This window comes from Saccopteryx bilineata, chromosome 2 (assembly GCF_036850765.1).
Source record: "Saccopteryx bilineata isolate mSacBil1 chromosome 2, mSacBil1_pri_phased_curated, whole genome shotgun sequence".
In the NCBI taxonomy this organism is placed as follows: domain Eukaryota; kingdom Metazoa; phylum Chordata; class Mammalia; order Chiroptera; family Emballonuridae; genus Saccopteryx; species Saccopteryx bilineata.
Genome location: NC_089491.1, coordinates 276,813,626 through 276,840,095, shown reverse-complemented (window position 1 = coordinate 276,840,095; position 26,470 = coordinate 276,813,626). Strand labels below are relative to the sequence as shown.

Genomic DNA, 26,470 nt, shown 5'->3' with positions numbered 1-26,470 from the left:
TCCCCGTCTCACAAAAACTCCCAGAAAGCCCCGCGGCCTCAATCAGCCTCCTGAGACTCAAAGTTCCCCGCTCAGGCTACTGAATCCCAGAATCGACGGTGGCTCCAGCGCGCCTGCATAAGTCCTCTGCTATGAGAACTGTCGCCACCAGAATCCCCCGCTGCGAAGGACTGCGACCCTCGCGGCCTGTGGAGCGGCACGAGCTACCCGCGGCCCCGTGGTGACGGACAACTCCTCAGCAGAGCTGTGGTGCTGTGTCCCCCACGCGGAAGAATACATGGTCCTGGGTGACACTGTATGTATTCCAAGGTCCTACCAGCATTAGCAATGACCCTCCAGCTACTTTGTGCACTTGATCCCAAGGTTGAGAATACTTGACTGATAGAGGACAAAGCATATTTTATACTTAAACTGCAGACATGACGTGGGAACTGTGCTCTTTGTGCCCAGAGAGGAGCCACTACTATTTTTTTAATTTAATTTTTTATTTTTCTGAAGTGCGAAGCAGAGAGTCAGAGAGAGACTCCCACATGCGCCCAATCGGGATCCACCTGGCATGCCCACCAGGGGGCGATGCTCTGCCCATCTGGGCTGTTGCTCCATTGCAACTGGAGCCATTTTGGTGCCTGAGGCGGAGGTCATGGAGCCATCCTCAGTGCTTGGGCCAACTTTACTCCAATGGAGCCTTGGCTGTGGGAAGGGAAGAGAGACATAGAGAGTCAGGAGAGGGAAAAGGGTGGAGAAACAGATGGGCGCTTCTCCTGCATGCTCTGGCCAAGAATTAAATCCAGGACCTCCACATGCCAGGCCAACACTCTACCGCTGAGCCAACCCGCCAGGGTGGAGCCACTGTCTTTGAAGGGTTGCTTGACACATGAGGAGGAGGCAGAGGCGAGGAATATAAGTAGATTCTGGTGACCCCCCTGGGGGCTTCTTGGGACTTCCTTGCCCAAGTGTGATGGTACATGACTAGCTACATCAAGTCAGGGGTGAGAAGGGCAAAGTAACCAGAGTTCAGGAATAAGGGTCCAGGTCATTCCAAGTAAGCTCATGGAGGTGATTACTGTGAGGAGTATCTGGACTGGAAAATAGATGTGAGAAAACAAGAGTAAGGGCTGTAGTTTGTCCTCCTAATCTTCCTTTTCTTAGTCTGTCCTTGGAGATCTAAAATTGGGAAACTTGTTGGAGGAAAGCCAAAGCACCGAGTGACTTTCTGTTCCCATCCTGAGGAAGTGAAGGTCGAGACCAAGCATACGTGACTGAAGGCAGCCACGTGTCCAGGGAAGGCCTCAAGGACGTGATGCTTGGCCCTGCTGGAGCTTTCTACAGGTCAGGAATCAGGCAGCAAATGGTGTGGTGGTCTTGAGAGGCCTTGAGTTGGTCAGAGTTGCCTTGAGAGGTCTCAAGGCAAGAGAAATCCAGTTTTGTATAACTAAATAATAAAATTGTACAATGTATTCTGCTTGTTAGTTTCTTCCATATGATGTCGTTTCTGCTTAATAAATTGGATAATTGAGCTCTCTAAGGCACCTCAATCCTGGAGAGATTGGGTCCTCCACTTGCAGTATTGTTACTACTGCCTCATTCCTCTGAGGCTTCTCTTCATGAGACCCTGAATACTAACAACAAAACTAGATCTGAACAGTGGAAGAGAGGAACTATGTGGTCCCAGTGATGTACTGAGGGAGGAGGAGCTCAAAGGGCTGACTTGGAAAGTTTAGAGAAGTAACAAACCCCAGCTGTGAAGCCCTTATCAGTTCCCTGAAATAACTTGCAACAGAGACAAAAAAAAAAAAAAAAGAAGGGGGGATATGTGGTCAAGACAAACAGCTCGAACCTCCTCTCATACCCCTCCCCTCATGGAAACACGAAAGTCACGTAGGTCTACAAAGAAGTCAAAGAAATCAGGTCCTTATCACGTGAAAGCTAAAGCTGTAAAGGTATATAAAATGTAAAAAATCTAACTTCAGGGAGCTCGTATTTTTTATGCTAACCCCACATGCTCTGCCGGCTACTAAGAAGTCCTTCTTCCTCCATCAAGTTGTCTGAGCATTTATTATCCTCCGTTTGAGGTTAATTCCTGCTACAGCATCACCCAGAAACCTCTTAAAGAACTTACTGCCCAGCGGCAGAGAGACAGGTCACCTGATTGGCTCTAGTTGTCGGCTTTTTCAGAGTTGGCCACAGCTGGACAGCTGCTTCACCTAAGATTACTACACCCTTCCCAAGGCAGCCTGCCTCAGGTGACTGAGCCACTCCAAGTAGTAGAAGCTTGACTTCCTTGGCCCAATGAGACATGCTTATGAGCAATGCTTGTTTCAGAGCTCCCTTCTGGCTTGACCAAGATTTCAACGACATACAATGCATTGTGACTTCTTGCTCTGATCAGTTATTCCAATCTATTCTCCAATCACTTCACAGCCATTGATCCTCGATAATCATCCTGTGCCCAAAACTTCATCTCAGTATCTGCTTCCGGAGAACCCAGCTTATGACTTTGGTAAGAAATACTATGTGGGTTGTAAGTAACAAACACAATTTGAAACAGATCAGGCAAACATGGGTATTTATTAGGATATTTGTGATACCTAACAGAAAAATACAATAATCAAGGTATGAAAAGGGCAGAGATTAATAGGCAAACCAAGACAATAAGAACCAGATTCTAGGACTCAATCAAGACTGTTCCTTGACTTTATTTCCATAATGGTTTCATTCTTCTCATTGCAGATTATGCTTCTCCATGTGGTAGAAAACATAGCTACTAATAAGCAATTGCATTTATATATTAAAGCTTCAGGTGCTATAAGTATATAGACAAGATTGTTCCTGCTTTCTAATGGAAAAGATAAAACATGCAGCGATTATGTTATCACAGTGACAAGTACATGTACACATTCATATAGGTTGGATAGGGATTAACAAGAAACAAAGCGCATTTCACTGGCAAAAGATTTGCAAAAAGCATCTGAGACATTGTAGACAGTTAAAGGAACTACTACAAGTAGTTCAAGGAGGCCAAAAAGTAGCTTGTAGGAGGAAAGGTACAGTATGCAGAAATGACAACTAGGCATGTATTTGTATAAAAGTCCTCACATATTATAAGCATATTACATTTTCTACAGTCCACAGTGAGCCACACAATATTTCAATATTTCAACACAAGTGTGTAGTCAGAATTGCATCTTAAAATTACTGTGTATGAGTGTGAAAATAAAGTACAAAGAATGGAGGTGAAAAATATGCACACAGCTACAAAAGTCATGTTTGAGTTAATCAGCACTTGGTCCAAGACTAGGTTATGAACATCTGAAAGTGCGATGCCGTATTTGTAGATAGACAAGCCCACTTAAATTGAAAAACTGCGTATATACTGCTAGAATAAATGACAAACTATATGACTGGTCTGAAGTGTATTGATAGATATCAAATGACTATTGATCTATATTCTATTATTTAATACAGATAAACCTGGTGTTCTATAAGTGATGTTCTTGAAACCAAGAACATATGGATGCATACAGAGATAACTGTCAGAATATGTCAAAAAACACAAAACAAAGCTGAACAGAAGGCATTCCTGGATCAAGCCTCAAGAGTCAGACTGAACTTCCAAAAGATCCATTATTTACTAAAAAGACTGTAGTAAAAATTGTCCTCTGCATAACTGTCTCCAGATCATTGGAAGAACCTGAGTGGCTAGAGAGGAAAGATGCTTCCTATTTCGTCTTAAGTATTTTATCTCAGTGTAACTTATTGCACTCCACAAAACTAAGTAAATCACCTCTAACTTTAAAATTGCTTCTCTTGAGGGGGGTTTGTAGTAAGAATCAATGGGTAATATAGAGGCACTTTTTTTTTCTAATTTTCTAAGGTAATTTATTTTTATTTATTTTTTTTCCTGTATTTTTCTGAAGCCGGAAACGGGGAGAGACAGTCAGACAGACTCCCACATGCACCCGACCGGGATCCACCCGGCATGCCCACCAGGGGGCGATGCTCTGCCCCTCCGGGGGTCGCTCTGTTGCGACCAGAGCCACTCTAGCGCTTGGGGCAGAGGCCGAGGAGCCATCCCCAGCGCCCGGGCCATCCCTGCTCCAATGGAGCCTCGCTGCGGGAGGGGAAGAGAGAGACAGAGAGGAAGGAGAGGGGGAGGGGTGGAGAAGCAGATGGGCGCTACTCCTGTGTGCCCTGGCCGGGAATCGAACCGGGGACTTCTGCACGCCAGGCCGATGCTCTACCACTGAGCCAACCGGCCAGGGCCCTAAGGTAATTTAAAAAGCTGAAAATCTGTAATTTCAGAATCAGAGTCCTCTTGTGAAATTTCAGGATAGCGCTCAGTGAGTTCTACACAATACCTGGGACTCTGCATCACAAATTTTGACAAACTAGACTTCTGTCAGCCCTATGACTAATACCTAATCCTTACCAAAAACAAAAGAAAAGTTCTTGGGTACTCAATCAATAAATCTGTGTGGAAGTTCTGTCAACCAGTGAAAAATGTGCTACGTTTAACTGATTAGTATTTAATTAAATCTAGAATTTGAATAAACAAAATAAAAATTTGACTACAGACTCTTGAGCTCAATCTAAGATCTACAGTATTAATCAGTCTCTATGACTAGAGAACAGAATCATGATAAATGGGGGGGGGATGGGGAAAACCACGAATTAAAAACTTCAGCTTACAACTGTACGTTCATATAAGGTCTGTTTCCCCTGTTCAGGTACTAGGGAGAAAAGTGGGAAGTCCATAGATTTGAGTATGAATAAAAATTTAGGAAATTGAACTCTTTTAAAATTACCATTTAGAAAGACATGATTATCTGGCTGTTGTAACTTCTGATTTAATGGTTAAAACTACTCTCATTTAAAGTCCCAATTTTTTAAACAATCATGTAAAATTGGAAATTAAAGGTAAAAATATTTCTAGAATCAAAAGGTGCAAACCACCACACTGGTAAAACTTGTGCATGAAAAAAGTCTTGATTTTTTCCAAGTTTGGAAAGAGGGTCAATGTTAAGACTTCTGAACTTCATACCCACACACGAAAAAATACTGTTGACTTCGTCAAGCAACATTACAGAAAAATCACTACAAAATTTTTACTTTAGAGCTAAATAATGGTCCATGCATTTTCAAATGGTATCATAAATATATAATGGTAAATACAAAATAAGAAGTTTCCCATGTAAATGATACAACTAGGAACATGAAACAAATATTTAAAGTGATGATGAAAATCTAGTTTCCTAAGACTTATCCAGTGATCACAGAAATTTGCAGGAAAGCAAAACAGGATTCCTTGAATACATTAAAAATATAATTCTCACCACAAAATTCTTTATATTTTACATTTCCTGAAGACTCTCTGAAGTAATTGTTTTGGTTTTTTGGTTTTAACAGTCGGAGGAACATGTAGGGACAGACAGGGAGATGAGAAGCATCAATTCTTCGTGGCACCTCAGTTGCTCATTGTTTGCTTTCTCACATGTGCCTTTACCCGGGAGCTACAGCAGAGCAAGCCAAGCAAGCCTTCCTCAAGCCAGCAACCTTGGGCTTCAAGCCAGCAACCTTTGGGCTCAAGCCAGCAACCATGGGGTCATGTCTATGATCCCACGTTCAAGCTGCTGAGTTCATGCTCAAGCCAGATGAGCCTGCACTCAAGCTGGCAACCTTGGCGTTTCTAACCTGAGTCCTCTGTGTTCCAGTCCAAAGCTCTATCCACTATGCTACTGTCTGGTCAGGCAGTAATTGGTTTATCTATCCAAGCTTTTAAAAATATATTTTATGAAAAACCAAAAACATTGCAGCACAAAGAATCCATGACATTTCATCATTGTAAGTTAAAATGCAAGTTGTACTTGGGTTACAATGCACTTTCTAAATATTTTACACATGGAGGCATCTCACTAAATTAGAAAAAGGTTTTGCACAGCTCTACTACAATTTTGTTTGAATATATTCACACACCTCTTCCCATTTGCTCACTATATCATGACTCACTGCCGCAATTCTGTGGATCCTGCCTGTGAAAATGTATTAACCAGGCTTTGTATAAGCTGTGTCTTGGACTCTGAGGACAGACTTTACATGAAATGTTGGCTTCTGATACTAAAGAAAGGGCAGGAACAATAAACCCTTTTTCTACTCCAACAAACCACAAGGAAAAGAGATGTGCTGTTATTACTTGAGCTCCTTATTTAGCAATAAGACCTGTTATATTGGTTACCACTTTTACAGTTATCAATAAAATAGAAAAGCCAGTGGCATGTGGTGTCATGACAAACACAAGAGGCACTACAAGGTATGTGCATATCACACTCCCAATTACATTATCACATGCAGTTTCAAAATATGAAATACAATAAGTGACAAAGCCATAAATACTAGAAAATTCCTTAATTTTTCAATGATTCAATTTATTCACATACTAAAAACTATGTACTTCTGAGTGAAAAATCTGTCAACCACAAAGAATTGGTTATTTTTGGTATCTGTGTCTATAAAAAGTACATCTTCTCTTTATGGTGTTGTTTCTAGAAGCACGTATTTCCAATGTCCTTAAATTGTTTATCTAAGGCCCTGGCCTGTTGGCTCAGTGGTAGAGCGTCGGCCTGGCATGCAGGAGTCCTGGGTTCAATTCTCGGCCAGGGCACACAAGAGAAGTGGCCATCTGCTTCTCCACCCCTCCCCCTCTCCTTCCTCTGTCTCTCTCTTCCCCTCCTGCAGCCAAGGCTCCATTGGAGCAAAGTTGGCCCGGGCGCTGAGGATGGCTCTGTGGCCTCTGCCTCGGTTGCTAGAATGGCTTTGGTTGCAGCAGAGCATTGTCCCCTAGTGGGCATGCCAGGTGGATCCCGGTCAGGCACATGCAGGAGTCTGTCTGACTGCCTCCCCGTTTCCCACTTCAGAAAAATACAAAAAAAAAAATTGTTTATCCAAAATAAGAAATCTCCAAAATACAATATGGTTGGATTATTTGCTGTCCCATATTTAGTATTTTCATAGAATTTCATTTCTGAGGGCATTTTCTTATATACTATGAGCTGTCATTTCTTAATAATATTACCTCAAGAACCACATTCACGGGGTTTTCTCCACTCACTGGACTAGGATTTATCCCCAGTAGGGATATTTCTAACAGCTAATGAAATTTGATCTAGGAAGGCTGATCTATATTCACAGTATTCCTCTTTGCTTTTAATTTTCTACTGGGTAAGACTTGACTATAATTTGAAAGGTTACTGAAATACACTGAACTTCATAGACTGAATCCACTCTATGAAATCTGATAAACATGTTAATCTGCTGAAAGCTTTCCCACATAACCTCATTTAGAGTTCCTATGCCAAAAGAGCACTAAGACATGTAATACGGTGCAACTATTCTCTCATTTACCATAATGCATTTTCGGAGATACAAAGAGGTATAGTCTATGTCAAAGACTAAAATTAACTCCATGTCTATGATTTCTTTACTATATGAGATCTCTGATGATTAATAAGCTGTGATTTTTGGGAGAAGGCTTTCCCACATTCATTGCATTGATAAGGTTTTTCTCCAGTATGAATTCTCTGATGATTAACAAGCTGTGACTTCTGAGAGAATGCCTTCTTACATTCACTGCATCCATAGGGTTTCTCTCCTGTATGCGTCCTCTGGTGTGGTATCAGGTGTGACTTCCGAGAGAAGGCTTTTCCACATTCACTGCATTCAAAGGGTTTCTCTCCTGTATGTATTCTCTGATGATTGATGAGACTTGATTTCTCCCTGAAGGCTTTTCTACATTCACTGCATTCATAAGGTTTTTCTCCTGTATGAGTTCTCTGATGCCTAATTAGCTCTGTCTTCTCAAAGAAAGCTTTTCTACAAAGACTGCATTCATAGGGTTTCTCTCCTGTGTGAATTCTCTGGTGAGTATTGAGTTGTGATTTCTGGGAGAAGGCTTTGTCACAAATTCTGCATTGATAGGGTTTTTCTCCTGTATGAGTTCTCTGATGAGTTGCAAGACTTGACTTCTCTCCAAAGGCCTTCCCACATTCAGAGCATTCATAGGGTTTTTCTCCTGTATGTGTCCTCTGATGTGATATAAGATGTGACTTCTGACAAAAGGCTTTCCCACATTCATTGCACACATACGGTTTTTCTCCTGTATGAATTCTCTGATGGTTAGTGAGGCTTAATTTTTCACTGAAAGCTTTCCCACACTCACTGCATTCATAGGGTTTTTCTCCTGTGTGAGTCCTCTGATGTCTAACAAGCTGCGATTTCCTGCTGAAGGCCCTCCCACATTTAGGGCATACAAACGGTTTCTCTCCTGTGTGTGTCATCTGATGTGATATCAGATGTGACTTCTGTGAGAAGGCCTTTCCACACTGAATACATCCATGAGGTTTCTCTCCTGTGTGGGTTCTCTGATGATTAATGAGACTTGACCTTTCTCTGAATGCTTTCTGACATTCACTGCATTCATAGGGCTTCTCTCCAGTATGAACTGTCTGATGTCTAATGAGTTCAGATTTCTCAAAGAATGCTTTTCTACAATCACTACAGCCATACGGTTTTGTTCCTGTGTGGGTCCTGTGATGTGTGACAAGTTGTGATTTCCTGCTAAAAGCCTTCCTACATTCTAGGCATTCAAAAGGCTTCTCTCCTGTATGAATTCTCTGATGATTCATGAGATTTGACTTTTCACTAAAGGCCCTTCCACATTCACTACATACATAGGGTTTTTCTCCTGTGTGTGTCCTCCAGTGTGATATAAGGTGTGACTTCCGAGAAAAGGCTTTCCCACATTCACCACATTCATATGGTTTCTCTCCTGTATGTGTCCTCTGATGGGATGTGAGTTGTGACTTTTGGGAGAAGGCTTTCCCACACTGGCTACAATTATAAGGTTTCTCCCCTGTATGAGTTCTATGATGTGTGATAAACTGTGACTTCTGGGGAAAGGCTTTGCTACACTTACCACAGCCATAGGCTATCTCTCTTATATGTCTACTCTGGTGCTTAATGAGACTTGTTCTCTTACTGAAGCGTTTCCTACATTCACTGCATTCATAAAGTTTCTCCCCTGAACGATTTCTGTGATATATGATAATCTGTGACTTCTTATAACTAACTTTGTCATATTTATCACACTTATAGTATTTTAACCAAGAATCACTTTCCTCAGGTTTGGAATGGAGAAACAATTTGTCAAATACATTTAAGTCATCTGCTTCTGTTTTTCCATAATCAGTTTTTGGAAGAAATAAGTCTAAATGATGTTTTAAAATTAATCCATCTTGATCACCTTCATCGATTAATCTCCTTAAAGAAACACAGTTGATGCTCAGATTGAAATTTTTCCCAAGTGCATCACATTCACAATCTTGTTTCATAATTTTAAGCTTCCCTTGGATATCCTGGTGCCACAACATGTGACCATTTGCTTGTAAGACTTGTTCTGTAAAGAAAAAACAAATCTCTGTGAATTCTTCTATGGTTATGCTGAATAAAAAACCTAGAAATGCAATTTGACAGGAATGGATGCTTTTTACTATTATTATTATTATTTATTAATTTAAAGAGAGAGTAAGGGAGAGAGAGAGATAGAAAAGTCAGTATGTTACTTCATCTGCCCTAACTGGGGATCGAACTAGGAACCTCTGCATATCAGGATGATGCTCCAACCAACTGAGCAATCCAGCCAGGGTGAGAATGAAAGCTTTTTAAGATAGTGTTTCCTAGTCTGATCTAAAGACCCCAAAATAATGATTATACTCTAGGTATTGAAAACTAAAAGCCTAGCCTGTGATGGTGCAGTAGACAGAGCATCAACCTGAAATACTGAGGTCAGTTCAAATCCTAGGTTTGCTGGGTCAAGGCACATACAACAGACAACAAGCGACAAGCAAGCAATGAACAACTGAAGTGAAGCAACTGTGTGAGTTGTTACTTTTTGCTCTCCTCCCCTTCTCTCTATGTAAAATCAATAAATATAATCTATTAAAAAATAATAATAATAGCCTGATTAGGCGGTGGCGCAGTGGATAGAGCGTCGGAATGGGATGCAGAGGACCCAGGTTCGAGACCCCGAGGTCGCCAGCTTGAGCGAGGGCTCATCTAGTTTGAGCAAAAGCTCACCAGCTTGGACCTAAGGTTGCTGGCTCCAGCAAGGGGTTACTTGGTCTGCTGTAGCCCCACGGTCAAGGCACATATGAGAAAGCAATCAATGAACAACTAAGGTATAGCAACGAAAAACTGATGATTGATGCTTCTCATCTCTCTCTGTTCCTGTCTGTCTGTTCCTGTCTGTCTGTCCCTGTCTATCCCTCTCTCTGACTCTCTGTCCCTGTAAAAAATAAAATAAATAATAATAATAATAATAAAAGTAATGCTGTAAACAGGAAACAGTAGATTATGCAATATTTTCAAAATGTCAGTCTGTGGACTGGTACTGGACCATCACGCCAGTCTGCATAGAGTTAAGCACTCTGGTATTATATGAAGACTACACAACCAGCACAAAATTACTGGCATACCTGCACCAGTCCACGGACTCGCAGCTGAAAAACACTGGATTAAATCACCTTCACTTGTTATTAAATATAAGTTTATAAAATGGAAAGAGAATGTGAAAAATACATTAAAAACAATGAAGAATAAAGAAAGGAGCTAAAAGAAGCATTGATCCAATGTTCTGAGGAATTAACTTAATACCTACTGAGTACACACTAGGTTCCAAGTGGCATGTGCGGTGCTGGAGACACAGAGAACAAGCCCCAGCCATCATGAAACTGACATTCAAGTGGAAATGATAATAAATAATGTTTTTTAAAATTACAACTGTACACTGTGGTAAGTACCATAAAAGAAAATCAACAGGTTTGAAAGAATAATTGCTTAACCATTTCAAACTTGAAGAATGAAAAATATCTTGTGTACTTTTTCCCATTCTAAAATAGTGTAAATTTTAATTTACATTTACCATGCAGTCTTTCCCCATATTTGTGGGTTACACATTTGCAGACTCAACAAACAGATTGAAAATACGCAGCAAAAAAAAAAAATGCCATGTTGTTGTTGAGGTACGCTATGTAACTAGGCCAAAGTGGTTGCATCCAGACTGAACGTGTACAGACCTTTACCCCGTGTTGTTATTCCCTGACAATGCAATCTAATAACTAAATACATAGCATTAGCAGGTACTATAAGTAATATGGAGATGATTTAAAGTTTATGGGAAGACTATACTTTCAGGGATCATTTCTATAGTTCAAGTTTATGGGAAGATGTGTGTAGGCTATATGCAAATACTGTGACATTTTATTTATTTATTAATTTTTTACTGTGACATTTTATATAAGAAGCTTTAAGCATCCTCAAGTAAAGGTATCCAGAGAGTCCTGGAACCAATCCCCCATAAATACATGTTCACATTATTACTAGCATATTTCAATGACGCCAACCCAATGATCAGCTGAGATTGCTCTTCTACATTCTCCCAGCTGCCTGCTTCTCATACACTCACCTGGAGAATCTGCACTTGGAATTTCTCCATCTCCTATCCATGGCTCTTTTCCTTGCTCCAAGTTGAAGATAACATCTGGTTTCATAAATTCATACCCTGTTCAAGGGAAATCACAAAGGCCTTGGCCTGGAATACTTGGGCTTTTAGTGCCTCTGATGAATGGGCAAGGTTTGGCATCAGAGTTGACCCAGTTAAGTTAAAGATTTGTACATCAACAGAGTAAATAATTCTCAAAGAAATGGTAATGGTCTCCCTGGTGGCTAATAGGATCTAAAAAACTATTTTTTTTATTGATAGAGACAGAGAGAGAAACAGACAGAGGAACAGATAGGGACAGACAGCCAAGAAAGGAGAGAGATGAGAAGCATCAATTCTTTGTTGTGGCACCTCAGTTGACCATTGATTGCTTTCTCATATGTGCCTTGACGGGCTCCAGCAGAGTGAGTGACCCCTTGCTCAAGCCATAGACCTTGGGTTCAAGCCAGAGACCATGGGGTCATGTCTATGATCCCATGCTCAAACTAGCAACCATGCTTAAGTTGGTGAGCTGCAGTCAAGCCAGTGACCTCGAGGTTTTGAACCTGGGTCCTCTGTGACCCAGTCAGATGCTCTATCCACTGCGCCACTGCCTGGTCAGGCGAAACTCTGAGTTTTATAATTCATGTCCAAAAACACTGAACACTTCAGAGGCTCTAGAGCCAGTCTACCTGGGTTCAAATCCAGGCTATTTCACTTAATACTGCTCAGTCCTTGGAAAAGTTTATTAACCCTTCGTTGCTTCTATTTCCTCTTTAGAAAACAAAGGAGAGCAATTGTAAATGTCAGACAGGATAGTTCTAATGATTAACGGAGTCAGTATATGAACAATATGTGCAATAAAGTAAGTTAACTGCATTAGGTGGTGTAACTACTACTGCAGCTATTATTATGTTCCAGATGCTGCACAATGAAATTAAGACTTCAGCCCCGATCAGATGGCTCAGTTGGTTAGAGCATCATACCAAAGCATAGGGGTTGCTGATTCACTCCCTAGTCGGGGCACATAAAGGAACAGATCAATGTTCCTCTCTTTCCCTTCCTCACTCTATAAAATCAATAAAATAAACATTTAAAATTTTTATTTTATTATTTTTAAAAATTTTATTTATTGGCCCTGGCCAGTTTGCTCGGTGGTAGAGTGTTGGCTCAGCATGTGGAAGTCCCTGGTTTAATTCCTGGCTGGGACACACAGGAGAAGCATCCATCTGCTTCTCTACCCTTCCCCCTTTCCCTTCTGTGTCTCTCTTTTCCCCTCGCACAGCTAAGGCTCCACAGGAGCAAAGTTGGCCCAGGAGCTGAGGATGGCTTCATGGCCATCACCTCAGGTGCTAGAATGGCTCCGGTTGCAACAGAGCAATGGCCCAGATGGGCAGAGCATCGCCCTATGGTGGGCATGCTGGGTGGATGTCAGGAGCATGCAGGAGTCTGTCAGGAGCATGCGGGAGTCTGTCTCTCTGCCTCCCTGCCTCTCACTTCGGAAACATACAGAAGAAAAGAAAAAATTATTTATTGATTTTAGACAGAGAGAAATGAAAGGCAGAGATAGGAACATCAGTCTGTGCCTGTATGTGCCCTGACCAGAGATCAAACCAGGAAGCTCTGTGCTTTGCAGTGACACTCTAACCAACCAAGCTATCCAGCCGGAGCTAAAATAAACATTTAAAAAAAAATACAATTAAGACTTCATTATTGGAAGATGAGATCCTAACACTTTCCCTGGTGTCACAGTCCAAGGAACTTTGATCTCCTATATTTAGGTCCAGAATCATTAACAATTTCAGAAGCCCCACAGCTCTTAGCAACTAAAAGAGAAAAAGCAAAGGCCTGGCCAGGTACTTGGTTGATTGAGTGTTGCTCCAATATACCAAGGTTGCAGATTCAATCCCGGTCAGGGCACATGCATGAATCAACCATGCATGCTTGGGTGATGGGATGGGTGAAAAAACAAATCTATGTTTGTCTCTTTCTCTCTCTCTCCCCCTTCCTCTTTATTTAAAATTAATAATTAAAATTTAAAAAAATTTTAAAAGCGATGTTTTGGGCACAATGAGGTCCTCTGGGAAGGCTTTTCTTACCCAGTGACACTAGACTGCTGTAGTTCTCCAACATGACATCCTTGTATAAGTTCTTCTGATAGGAGTCCAGCAGTTGCCATTCCTTCTGGGTGAAGTCCACAGATAAATCTTCAAATGATATTGACTCCTGTAAAAGCACAATCGCAGTGAATCTGAAGCAGTTATTACTCGGTGGTGTAGAAAGAAGTATTGGAGGTTGAGTACATTATTGTTATCAGAGCAACTTCTAGAGAATGACTTCTGTACCCATACCTTTGTATCATATTATAGAATAAAATGTTGTTATGCATTCAGTCATCCTTCTGCTTACATAATACACAAGAATGGGACCACACATCTTTCAATCTTCTGAACCACCAACAAAATATGTAACCTCAATTTGGCATCAGAAGAGGCAGTAGCTTTCCAGTCTACCTGAATCATTACCAGCTAGAAGCAGCGGTCATTGGGACTTGGACATGAGCTGCAAAGTATAGAATGGTGACAACAATTCCAGTGCCATGAGGACTTTTCCTGGATGTGGACTTTTCTGGACTCCTGCTCCCTGTGACAGCTCCTAACAGACTGAACTGTGGTTGGGTTGCATTTTTCAGGGATTTGGCATGGTGATGAGGCCAACTTGGACTTGGTGAACATGTTAAGGACACTACTCTTTTATGGATTCTTGCTGTATTGGCCAAGAGTTTGCTTAAAGGCTTTTAATCACTGTAAAAAGAAAAATAGAAGACTGGATAAAGAAGATGGGGCACATATACACCATGGTATACTATTCAGCTAGAAGAAATGATGACATCAGATCACTTATAGGAGAATGGTGGATGGAATCTTGATAACAGTATGCAGAGTGAAATAAGTGAATCAGAAAAAAACAAGAATTGCAGGATTCCATACATTGTTGGGACATAAAAATGAGAATAAGAGACATGGACAGGAGTGGGGTGGTTATGGGGGGTGGGGGGAGGGAAGGAGGGAGAAGGGGAGGGGTACAAAGAAAACTGGATAGAGGGTGACGGAGGACGATCTCTCTTTGGGTGATGGGTATGCGACAGAACTAAATGACAAGATAACCTGGAAATGTTTTCTTTGAATATATGTACCCTGATTTATTGATGTCACCCATTATAATAAAAATTTATTAAAAAAAAAAAGAGGTAGTAGCAAAATATATAAAAATAATAAAAACAATATCCTAAAAAACTACTTCATTATTTTTTTCTTTTTTGTATTTTTCTTAAGTTGGAAACGGGAGGCAGTCAGAATCCCACATGCGCCCAACCGGAATCCACCCAGCATGCCCACCAGGGGGCGATACTCTGCCCATCTGGGGCATTGCTACCACAGCCATTCTAGCGCCTGAGGGAGAGGCCATAGAGCAATCCTCAGTGCCTGGGCCAACTTTGCTCCAATGGAGCCTTGGCTGCAGGAGAGGAAGTGAGAGACAGAGAGGAAGGAGAGGGGGAGGAGTAGAGAAGCTGATGGGCGCTTCTCCTGTGTGCCCTGGCCGGGAATCGAACCCGGGACTCCTGCACGCCAGGCCAACGCTCTACCACTGAGCCAACTGGCCAGGGCCAAAACTGCTTCATTTTATAACCCAGAAACATGTATACCTATAAATAAGCTGTTAAAGTAGCTAAGACAGACATGAAGGGAGGGCACAGTGTGTATCAGGCAAGAAAGCATCTCTCTATTTCAGACTTAAGTTGGGCTCTCTGAAAGAGGTAAAGCTTGAGATGAGTTTTAGAAAACTAGTGCTTTCCACTAAAAAAAATTTTTTTTTTAAGAGAATAAACCTTGATGTAAACTTTTCTGAGTTGATTTTTTTATTTTAATTTTATTTATTCATTTTAGAGAGGAGAGAGAGAGGAGAGACAGAGAGAGAGAAGGGGGGAGGAGCTGGAAGCATCAACTCCCATATGTGCCCTGACCAGGCAAGCCCAGGGTTTCGAACCAGCGACCTCAGCATTTCCAGGTCGACGCTTCATCCACTGCGCCACCACAGGTCAGGCCTCCACTAAAAAAATTTTAAAAAATGCAAAAATATTCTAGCCTGACCAGGCGGTGGTGCAGTGGATAGAGCATCGGACTGGCATGTGGAGGACCCAGGTTTCAGACCCCACGTCGCCAGCTTGAGCGTGGGCTCATCTGGTTTGAGCAAGGTACACCAGCTTGAGACCAAGGTGACTGGCTTGAGCAAGGGGTCACTTGGTCTGCTATGGCCCCCCGGTCAAGGCACATATGAGAAATCAATCAATGAACAACTAAGGTGTCACAAGAAAGAACTGATGTTTCTCATCTCTCTCCCTTCCTGTCTGTCTGTCCCTATCTATCCTTTTCTCTGACTCTCCCTGTCTCTGCCACACACACAAAAAAAGAAAAAATATATCCTAGTAATAGCAACTCCTCCAGGGGACCTAAAAACTGCTAGGGTTGAGGAAATACAAATACTCTGTCCAGATCACAGGGGTGGGTTGTGATTAGATTAAAGACCATAATGAAAGGGTGACAGATTGTGGTTACCATGACCAACCGGTGGTACTGGGCAGAAAAATAAAAATGCAAGGGAAAAGTATATATGTTGAGACTGACCAGGCAGTGGCACAGTACATAGAGCATATTGGACTGGGACACAGAGGACCCAGGTTTGATACCCTGAGGTTGTCATTATCTAAAATGCGGGCTCGGCCCTGGCCGATTGGTTCAGTGGTAGAGCGTCGGCCTGGCGTGCAGAAGTCCGGGGTTCAATTCCTGGCCAGGGCACACAGGAGAGGCGCCCATCTGCTTCTCCATCCCTCCCCCTCTCCTTCCTCTCTGTCTCTCTCTTCCCCTCCCACAGCCAAGGCTCCATTGGAGCAAAGATGGCCCAGGCGCTGAGGATGGCTCCATGGCCCCTGCCTCAGGCGCTAGACTGGCTCTGGTTGCAACAGAGCGATGCCCCAGATGGCCAGAGCATCGCCCCCTGGTGGACGTGCCGGGTGGATCCCGGTGAGGCGCATGTGGGAGTCTGTCTGACTGCCTCCCCATTTCCAGCTTCAGAAAAATACAAAAACAAAAAACAAACAACAACAACAACAAAAAAAACACCCAGGTTAATTTACCACCATATGCCAGGCCCAATTAATTTAAAGAGGTCATATACAGCCAATGTCTTCTGTATGGGACAGCACAGCTCTACCAATATATATTCTGAGGATGTAATCGGCAAAATCTAGACAGTGTTTAATTACAGAATAAATTACCTGGTTTCTTCAACAAATAACAGTTAAACAATATAAAAATGGTCAACAGATTAAAAGAGATTTAGCCCTGGCTGGTTGGCTCAGCAGTGGAGCGTCGGCCTGGCGTGCGGAGGACCCGGGTTCGATTCCCGGCCAGGGCACATAGGAGAAGCGCCCATTTGCTTCTCCACCCCCCCTTCCTCTCTGTCTCTCTCTTCCCCTCCTGCAGCCAGGGCTCCATTGGGGCGGGGATGGCCCGGGCACTGGGAATGGCTCCTTGGCCTCTGCCCCGGGCGCTGGAGTGGCTCTGGTCACAGCGGACCGATGCCCCGGGGGGGCAGAGCATCGCCCCTGGTGGGCGCGCCAGGTGGATCCCGGTCAGGCGCATGCGGGGAGTCTGTCTGGCTGTCTCTCCCCGTTTCCAGCTTCTGAAAGGTTAAAGAGAAAGGAAAAAAAAAAATAGAGAAATTTAAGAGGTCCTCGCTAGGGCCCTGGTCAGTTGGCTCAGTGGTAGTGCTAGCCCAGCATATGGATGTCATGGGTTTGATTCTAGGTGGGGTCACACAGGAGAAGCCAGCATATGCTTCTCCATCCCTCCCCCTTCTCTTTCTCTCTCTCTCTTACCCTCCTGCAGCCATGGCTCAATGATTCAAGCAAGTTGGCCCCAGGTGCTGAGGATGGCTCCTGCCTCAGGTGCTAAAATTAGCTCAGTTGTGGAGCAATGGCCCAGATGGGCAGAACATCACCCTCAGGGGGCTTGCTGGGTGGATCCTGGTTGGGGCGCGTGTGGCAGTCTGTCTCTCTGCCTCCTCTCCTCTCAATAAAAAAAAAAGAGCCCTGGCCAGCTAGCTCAGTGGTAAAGCATTGGCTTGGCATGTGGAAGTCACAGGTTCGATTTCAACCCAGGGCACATGGAAAAGCATCCATTTATCCATCTGCTTCTCCACCCTTACCCCTCTACTTTCTGTCTCTCTTCCTCTCCCACAGCTAAGGCTCCACTGGAGCAAACGTTGGCCGGGGCACTGAGGATGTCTCCCTGGCCTTAGACTCAGGTGCTAGAATGGCTCTGGCTGCAACGGGATAACGCCCCAGATGGGCAGAGTATCGCCCCCTGGTGGGCATGCCAGGTGGATCCCAGTAGGGCGAATGCAGGAGTCTGTCTCTCTGCCTCCCTGCTTCTCACTTCAGAAAAATACAAAAAAAAGGGGGCGGGAGTCTTGGCCAGGAGCTGAGTTCGCTAGAGCATCATTCTGATACAAGAATCAACTAATGGGCCTGACCTGTGGTGGCGCAGTGGGATGAAGCGTCGACCTGGAAATGCTGAGGTCGCCAGTTCGAAACCCTGGCTAGCCTGGTCAAGGCACATATGGGAGTTGATGCTTCCAGCTCCTCTCCTCTCTCTCTCTCTCTTTCTCTCTCTCTCTCCCTCTCCTCTCTAAAATGAATAAATTAAAAAAATATATATTTAAAAAAAAAAAAAAAAAAAAGAGGCCCTGGCCGGTTGGCTCAGCGGTAGAGCGTCGGCCTAGCGTGCGGAGGACCCAGGTTCGACTCCTGGCCAGGGCACACAGGAGAAGTGCCCATTTGCTTCTCCACCCCTCTGCCGCGCCTTCCTCTCTGTCTCTCTCTTCCCCTCCCGCAGCCAAGGCTCCATTGGAGCAAAAGATGGCCCGGGCGCTGGGGATGGCTCTGTGGCCTCTGCCTCAGGCGCTAGAGTGGCTCTGGTCGCAACATGGCGACACCCAGGATGGGCAGATCATCGCCCCCTGGTGGGCAGAGCGTCGCCCCATGGTGGGCGTGCCGGGTGGATCCTGGTCGGGCACATGCGGGAGTCTGTCTGACTGTCTCTGTTTCCAGCTTCAGAAAAAAAAAAGAAAAAAAAAAAGAATCAACTAATGAATGCATAAAGAGGTGGAACAACAAATTGATGTCTCTTTCTCCCCCTACCTCTGTTTCTAAAATCAATCAATAAATAAATGAGACATGCCTGACCTGTGGTGGTGCAGTGGATAAAGTGTCAACCTGGAAACGCTGAGGTTGCCGGTAAAAAACCCTGGGCTTGCCTGGTCAAGCACATATGAGAGTTGATGCTTTCTGCTCCTCCCCCCTTCTCTCTCTCTCTCTCTCTCTCCCCTCTCTATAATGAATAAATAAAAAATCTTTTAAAAAAAAATAAATAAATAAAAATAAATGAGACATAAGAGACAGATTAACTGATTGAATTCTATGAAAATACAGATCCTAATTCAAACAAACTATAAACAATTTGTGAATTTTGAGACCACTGGAACTATAAACACTCACTAAATGTGATGATAGATAGTAAGAAGCTACCTTATTAAAGAGAGGCTGTAATTGCAAAGATCTCACCAACAAAATATTAAGTGAAAGAAGCAAACAGCATGACAAGGCTGTGGCACAGCGACAGCGTTAGACTGGGAAGCGGAAGACCTAGATTCGGAAACCCCAAGGTCACCGGCTTGAGCATGGGCTCACCAGCTTGAGCGCAGGGTCGCTGACTTGAGCATGGGCTCATAGACATGATCCCATGGTTGCTGGCTTGAAGCTCAAGGTTGCTGGCTTGAGCAAGGGGTCACCTGCTCTGCTGTAGCCCCTTGATCAAGGAACATATGAGAAAGCCATCAATGAACAACTAAGGTGCCACTACTAAGAACTGATGCTTCTCATCTCTCTCCCTTCCTGTCTGTTTGTCCCTATCTGTTCTCTCTGTCTCTGTCACACAAAAAAAAGAAGGAAGCAAACAAAGTATAAGAACACAAATGAGTCTCTGCCAACAATTTTCAACCTTTTTCTTCTCATGCCACACATAAACTAATTACTAAAATTCTGGGACACACCAGAAAATACAGCACATACAAGTATCAACCAATAAATGCATAAATAAGTAGAACGACAAATCAATGTTTCGCACTTTCTCCCTTCCTCTCTCTAAAGTCAATAAATAAAAATTAAAAAAAAAAAAACCTGCAGTATTTAATGAATAAATACTTAGCCTGACCAGGTGGTGGCGCAGTGGATAAAGCGTGGAACTGGGATGCAGAGGACCCAGGTTTGAGACTCCGAGGTCGCCAGCTTGAGTGCGGGTTCATTTGGTTTGAGCAAAAAGATAACCAGCTTGGACCCAACGTCGCTGGCTCGAGCAAGGAGTTACTCGGTATGCTGAAGGCCCGTGGTCAAGGCACATATGAGAAAGCAATCAATGAACAACTAAGGTGTTGTAATGAAAAACTGATGATGCTTCTCATCTCTCCATTCCTGTCTGTCCCTGTCTATCCATCTCTGACTCTCTCTCTCTCTCTCTGTTAAAAAAAAAAAATGGTCTGACCAGGCGGTGGCACAGTGGATAGCACACTGGACTGGGATGCAGAGGACCCAGGTTTGAGACCCCAAGGTCGCCAGATTGAGCGCAGGCTCATCTGGTTTGAGCAAAGCTCACCAGCTTCGACCCAAGGTCGCTGGCTCAAGCAAGGGGTTACTCGGTCTGCTGAAGGCCTGTGGTCAAGGCACATGAGAAAGCAATCAACGAACAACCAAGGTGTTGCAATGTGCAATGAAAAACTAATGATTGATGCTTCTCATCTCTCTCCGTTCCTGTCTGTCTGTCCCTGTCTATCCCTCTCTCTCTCTCTGAAAAAAAAAAAAAAAAAAGAATACTTAGAAATAAAGCTATAAAGAAAAGCAAAAAAATGGTTATAAAAGTTAGGGTCCTGGTTCCCTCCATCAGGAGAGAGAAGTTATGACCTGAATGGTAGTTCCACGCATATTCAGTTGACAATTCATTACGCTCTATTTTTATACTACTTCACAATTAAAGAAGTAAATAAATAATTATGGTTACTGAGTTCTGCTTTGTCAGTTTGGGCTTGGATTACACTCTATGAATACTATGAAAAATGTCCATAAGACCTGTGTATTTATTAGTGTTTCTGAGGAAATTACCAACTATATCATTTATTCAAACACTTCATCAATGACCAAGCTATATGTATTTTATGTGAAGAATCAATTTGCTTTTTCCTTGCAATAATGTAAGTCATATAAATGTTCAGATTTACTGCAACTGCCAAAAATCTGAGAACCAAGATTGGACCTCATATTCAGTAATTATGAATTATATTCCAAATTAAGGCTTATATAAATTAAAACCGTAAGAATGTCTCAAGGACCTACATATAGTTAATGTATTACTGCTCGAATTTTGTCCCAATCCAAATCTTCACTTCAGAAGCTAACTTCCGCTGATTTCTTAACTATTTCTATTTCTCCTTTTCACTGGAAGACTTACACACTTTTAATCTCCTGGAAAAGTAATAAGGAACAACAATCACTCACCTGTAACATGGTTATTTTCTGTTCCCTATGTGAGATGGTTAGCAAGTCTGAGATCTTTCTATCCTGTTTCCTCTGCTTGTTCTGAGAGCTCTGGTGAGGTCTTGCTAGGTCTTTTACAGTGGGCACGAATTCCTGGCTCCAGGAACTCCTCTTTTATTTTGCAAAAGCAGGCTCATTTGTGGGGAACCAGGATCTGTGGACTTAGGGACAAATGCACTTCAATTGGTATGTTTACACTGCACCTAACATCATTTCCTCTTGCTAAGAGCTAGGAATTAATGACAACCTAACACCAGAGTATGTTTTTTTTTTGTTTTGGTATTTTTTTTTTTGACAGAGACAGAGTCAGAGAGAGGGACACACAGACAGGAAGGGAGAGATAAGAAGCATCAATTCTTCGTTGCAGCACCTTAGTTGTTCGTCAATCGCTTTCTCATATGTGCCTTGACTGGGGGGCTACAGCAGACCGAGTGACCCCCTTGCTCAAGCCAGCAATCTTGGGTTCAAGCTGGTGAGCTGTGCAGAGCAAGTGAAAAAAAAAAAAACCCAGAGAGTGAAGAGCAAATAGGTATGTCAAAAGGAGGTAGATTTATTGCAGAGAATATACAGAATTAAGCATTTCAAGTGAACAGGGTGTAATAAGGAATCAGCACTGTAGTTTAAAAATATTTCTGAGCCCTGGCTGGTTAGCTCAGTTGGTTAAAGAGTGTCATCTGGAAACAAGGTTGTGGGTTCATTCCCAGATCAGGGCACACATGGGAAGCAACCAGGAAATACACGACTGAGTAGAACAATAAATGCTTCCCTTCCCCCGCCCCTCTCTCTGTCTCTCTAAAAATCAATTAAAAAATTGCCTGACCAGGAAGTAGTACAGTGGATAGAGCATCAAACGGGGATATAGAGGAGTCAGGTTTGAAATGCCGAGGTCGCCGGCTTAAGCACGGGCTCACCTAGCTTGAGTGTGGGCTCACCAGCTTGAGCACGGGGTCTCTGGCTTGATGATAGGACCATCGACATGACCCCATGATTGCCGGCTTGAGCCCAAAGGTCGCTAGCTTGAAGCCCAAGGACGCTGGCTTAAGCAAGGAGTCACTCACTCTGCTGTAGCCCCCCCCAGCCAAGGCACATATGAGAAAGTAGTCAATGAACAACTAAGGAGCCACAATGAAGAATTGATGCTTCTCATCTCTCTCCCTTCCTGTCTGTCTGTCCCTATCTGTCCCTCTCTTTGTCTCTGTCACACACACACAAAAAAAATTATTAGGTCCTGGCTGGAAAGCTTAGTTGGTTGGAGCATCCCAGAGTGCAGAGGTTGCCAGGTTTAATGCTCCAGTCAGAGCACATATAGGAGCAGCTCAATATTCTTGTCTCTCTCTCCTTCTGCCTCTCTCAAAAAACAACAAATAAATAAATTCTGATGATATTTAAGTTTGTTACTCCGAACAATGAAAACCTGCCCTATTTTACTTTAAGTTAAACAGATTGATGTTCCCGACCTCCCTCTGTCCCCCTTCCTCTAAAATCAATAAAAGAAACATTTAAGAAAATGTTTTTTATATTGGCCCTTCTGGGAAAAGTTCCCCCTCAAACTATTTTTTAAGTTTATGTATTGATTATAAGGAGAGGATAGGGGAACGGGAGACAGATAGAAAAGTATCAATTTATTGCCAAACTTAGTTCTTCATTCATTGGCTGCTTCTTGTACATGCTATGACTGGGAATTGAACCCACAACCCTGACATACTGAGACAATGCTCCAACCAGCTGAATCACCAAGCCAGGACCCCCATGAACTCTTATATTTGGTTCTCACATGTCCCATCAAGTGAAAGCCTAAGCCCTTCATTGGTATTCTTTTTACCTTGACAGTTTCCTGCATAACACTGCAGATCTCTGTGACAGCTCTCATATTTATCTTCAGAAGGAAGCAGCAGTCTTCATCATCATCCTGTAGACCAACTCAGCATCAAGTCCTAAGGAAATTTCAGGGGTAAGGCACAGAATAATAAACACAACATTTACACTTAGGATGTGTCAATCAATGTCTTTTCTTTTTTTTTAAGGAGAGAGGAGGGCAGATAATGAGGCCAACTCCCGCACGCACCCCGACCTGAATCCACCCAGCAACCCCATCTGGGCCCAATGCTTGAGCACCAAGCTATTTTTAGTGCCTAAGGCTGCCGCTGGGACCAACCAACCTATCAACGCCCACGGCCATACTCAAACCAATCGAGCTGGCTACAGGAGGGAAAGAGGGAGAGAAGGGGGAGAGGAAGAAGGAGAGAAGCAGACGGTCGCTCCTCCTGTGTACCCTGACCGAGAATCAAACCCAGAACATCCATATACCAGGCAAATGCTCCATCTACTGAGCCACCTACCAGGGCCATGTCAATGTCTTATACACCATATTGTCTTCTCTTAAAGCATTCAGCACACAGGTTCAGCAACTTGCCCATCAATAACACACCCAGGATATGGCATATCTGAGCACATCCCAGAGCCTGTGACTGCAGCCACTAAGCAACAGTGGAAGGAGGAGAAGAAAAAGGCCTTGAGTCCATTTAAATATTCCCAGTACAGGTGGGATACAACAGTCTTCATCCAGAAAAGATGGCACAAGGCAGACCAAGCATAAAAATAGGAGAAAGAAAGGGTCTCACGGGCCATTTGAAAAACTGCCCACATATATCTAAAGTCCCCACTTGGGACAAAATACTCCAAGTTATGAAAAGACATTCATAATATATTGTTTTCTTTTTCTTTTTCTTTTTTTTTTGTATTTTTCTGAAGCTGGAAACGGGGAGAGACAGTCAGACAGACTCCCGCATGCGCCCGACCGGGATCCACCCGGCACGCCCACCAGGGGCGACGCTCTGCCCACCAGGGAGCGATGCTCTGCCCCTCCGGGGCGTCGCTCTGCCGCGACCAGAGCCACTCTAGCGCCTGGGGCAGAGGCCAAGGAGCCATCCCCAGCGCCCGGGCCATCTTTGCTCCAATGGAGCCTTGGCTGCGGGAGGGGAAGAGAGAGACAGAGAGGAAGGAGGGGGGTGGGGGTGGAGAAGCAAATGGGCGCTTCTCCTGTGTGCCCTGGCAGGGTATCGAACCCGGGTCCCCCGCACGCCAGGCCGACGCTCTACCGCTGAGCCAACCGGCCAGGGCCTACATTCATAATATATTGTAATGGTTTTAAACCACATATTCCTAATGGTTTTTAAAAGAGAATACATTTAAGCCCTGGCTAATTGTCTCAGTCAGTTATGAGCATTGTCCTGAAAAGACAGGGTTGCAGGTTCAATCCTGGGCAGGGCACAAACAGGATGCAAACAATGAATGCCTGACTGAGTGGAACAACAAAAGAATGCTTCTCTTCTCCCTCCCCCTCTTCCTTTCTGTCTCTCTAAAATGATAAATAAAAATAAATTAAGCCCCCACCAGATAGCTTGGTTGGTTGGAGTGTCGTCCCAGAGCACAGAGGTTGCCGATTCGATGCTTTGGTCAGGGAACACATAGGAGCAGCTCAACATTCATATCTCTCTCTCCCTGCCTCCCTCTCTCAAAAAAAATAAGTAAATAAAAAATAAATTGTAAAATGTTAAAAAAAAGACAGTACATTTACTAAAGCTGAGAACAGCAAAACAAGGAATGGTCTAGGATAGAAGCTACAGGCGAGCCTAGGTAGGGCTGCTCTGGCTCATGAGAAAAGTCAAGAAATTGGGGCCTGGCCCAGGCGCTGGGGATGGCTCCTTGGCCTCTGCCCCAGGCGCTAGAGTGGCTCTGGTCACAACAGAGGGAGGCCCCAGAGGGGCAGAGCATCGCCCCCTGGTGGGCAGAGCGTGGCCCCCTGGTGGGCGTGCCGGGTGGATCCGGGTCGGGCGCATGCGGGAGTCTGTCTTACTGTCTCTTCCCGTTTCTAGCTTCAGAAACATACAAAAAAAAAAAAAAAAAAAAAAGAAAGAAAAAGAAATGCGGGCCTGGGAGACAGGTTAGCCAAGGAGAAGCTGCCCCTGCCCACTGCTCCCCTGGTTGCAAGTCTCGTGGAGACCCTTACAGTTTAGAAGATGCACACTTGTGGGGGAAGCAGAGGGGGGACGGAAAGGCATGGCACAACTCCAGAAGGATGAACGTGTCCCAGTTTTGTTTTTTTAAAGGAAATATAAATAACATGTACTAAAAACATATACACTTACTGGCTACAAGCAATGGACCAAAATGTTAGCAGTGACTAAACTCCTGTGCATGGGATAATGATTTTCATTTGAATCAGTTTATCAAGATGCTCCAAAGTGACTACAGTGAACATACTATATATAATAGAAACAAGTATAAATTTAAAAAATATATTGGTCCTTAAACCAAGAAAACGGCAAGCAGAGCAGTTTCAGTCTAACACTACATGCTTGAAACAAAATAAACAACAAATAATAATTAAGATAAAAAGGGCCCTGGCTTGTTGGCTCAGTTGTGGAACATGGTCCAGGCATATGTATGTCCCAAGTTGGATTCCTGGTCAGGGCACACAGGAGACACGACCATCTGCTTCTTCACCTTCCACCCTCACTCCACCAGCTGAGGATGGCTCTTGGAGCTTCCCACTCAGGTGCTAAAAATAGCCCTCTTGCAAGCATGGCTTCAGATGGATAGTGCATTGGCCCCAGGTGGGGGTGCATGCAGAAGTCTGTCTCTCTCTCCTATTCTCACTTGGAAAAAGAAAAAAAATAAATAAAAGTATAGTTTAATAACAGAAAAAAACATCAGCCTGACCAGGTGGTGGCGCGGTGGATAGAGCGTCAGCCTGGGACAGAAAGGACCCAGGTATGAGACCCGAGGTCGTCTGCTCAAGCGTGGATTCATCATCTGGTTTGAGCAAAGCTCACTGGCTTGGACCCAAGGTTGCTAGTTTGAGCAAGGGGTCACTCGCTCTGCTGTAGCTCCACAGTCAAAGCACATATGAGAAAGCAATCAATGAACAACTAAAGTGCCACAAAGAAAAATTAATGCTTGCCTCATCAGGCGGTGGCACAGTGGATAGAGCGTAAAACAGGGATGCGGAAGGACATAGGTTCAAGACCTCGAGGTCGCCAGCTTGAGTGCAGGCTCATCTGGTTTGAGCAAAGCTCACCAGCTTGGACCCAAAGTCGCTGGCTTGAGCAAGGGGTTACTCCATCTGCTAAAAGCCCACAGTCAAGGCACATATGAGACAGCAATCAATGTGTAGCAACAATGTGTAGCAACTAAGGTGTAGCAACAAAAACCGGATGATTGATGCTTCTCAT

General features: G+C 43.7%; 1 protein-coding gene across 1 annotated transcript in view; it reads right to left on the bottom strand.

The window, feature by feature from the left end:
• The window catches only part of LOC136322516 (zinc finger protein 850-like), a 69,795-nt gene that overhangs the window by 12,105 nt on the left and 31,220 nt on the right, over positions 1–26,470 (bottom strand). The window contains exons 8-11 of the mRNA XM_066254480.1: positions 21,198–21,347; positions 13,630–13,756; positions 11,516–11,611; positions 7,479–9,448 (exon numbers count right to left, since the gene is read on the bottom strand). Of these exons, the coding sequence (XP_066110577.1) occupies positions 7,479–9,448; positions 11,516–11,611; positions 13,630–13,756; positions 21,198–21,347 (2,343 nt within the window). The remainder of the gene's footprint in view (positions 1–7,478; positions 9,449–11,515; positions 11,612–13,629; positions 13,757–21,197; positions 21,348–26,470) is intronic.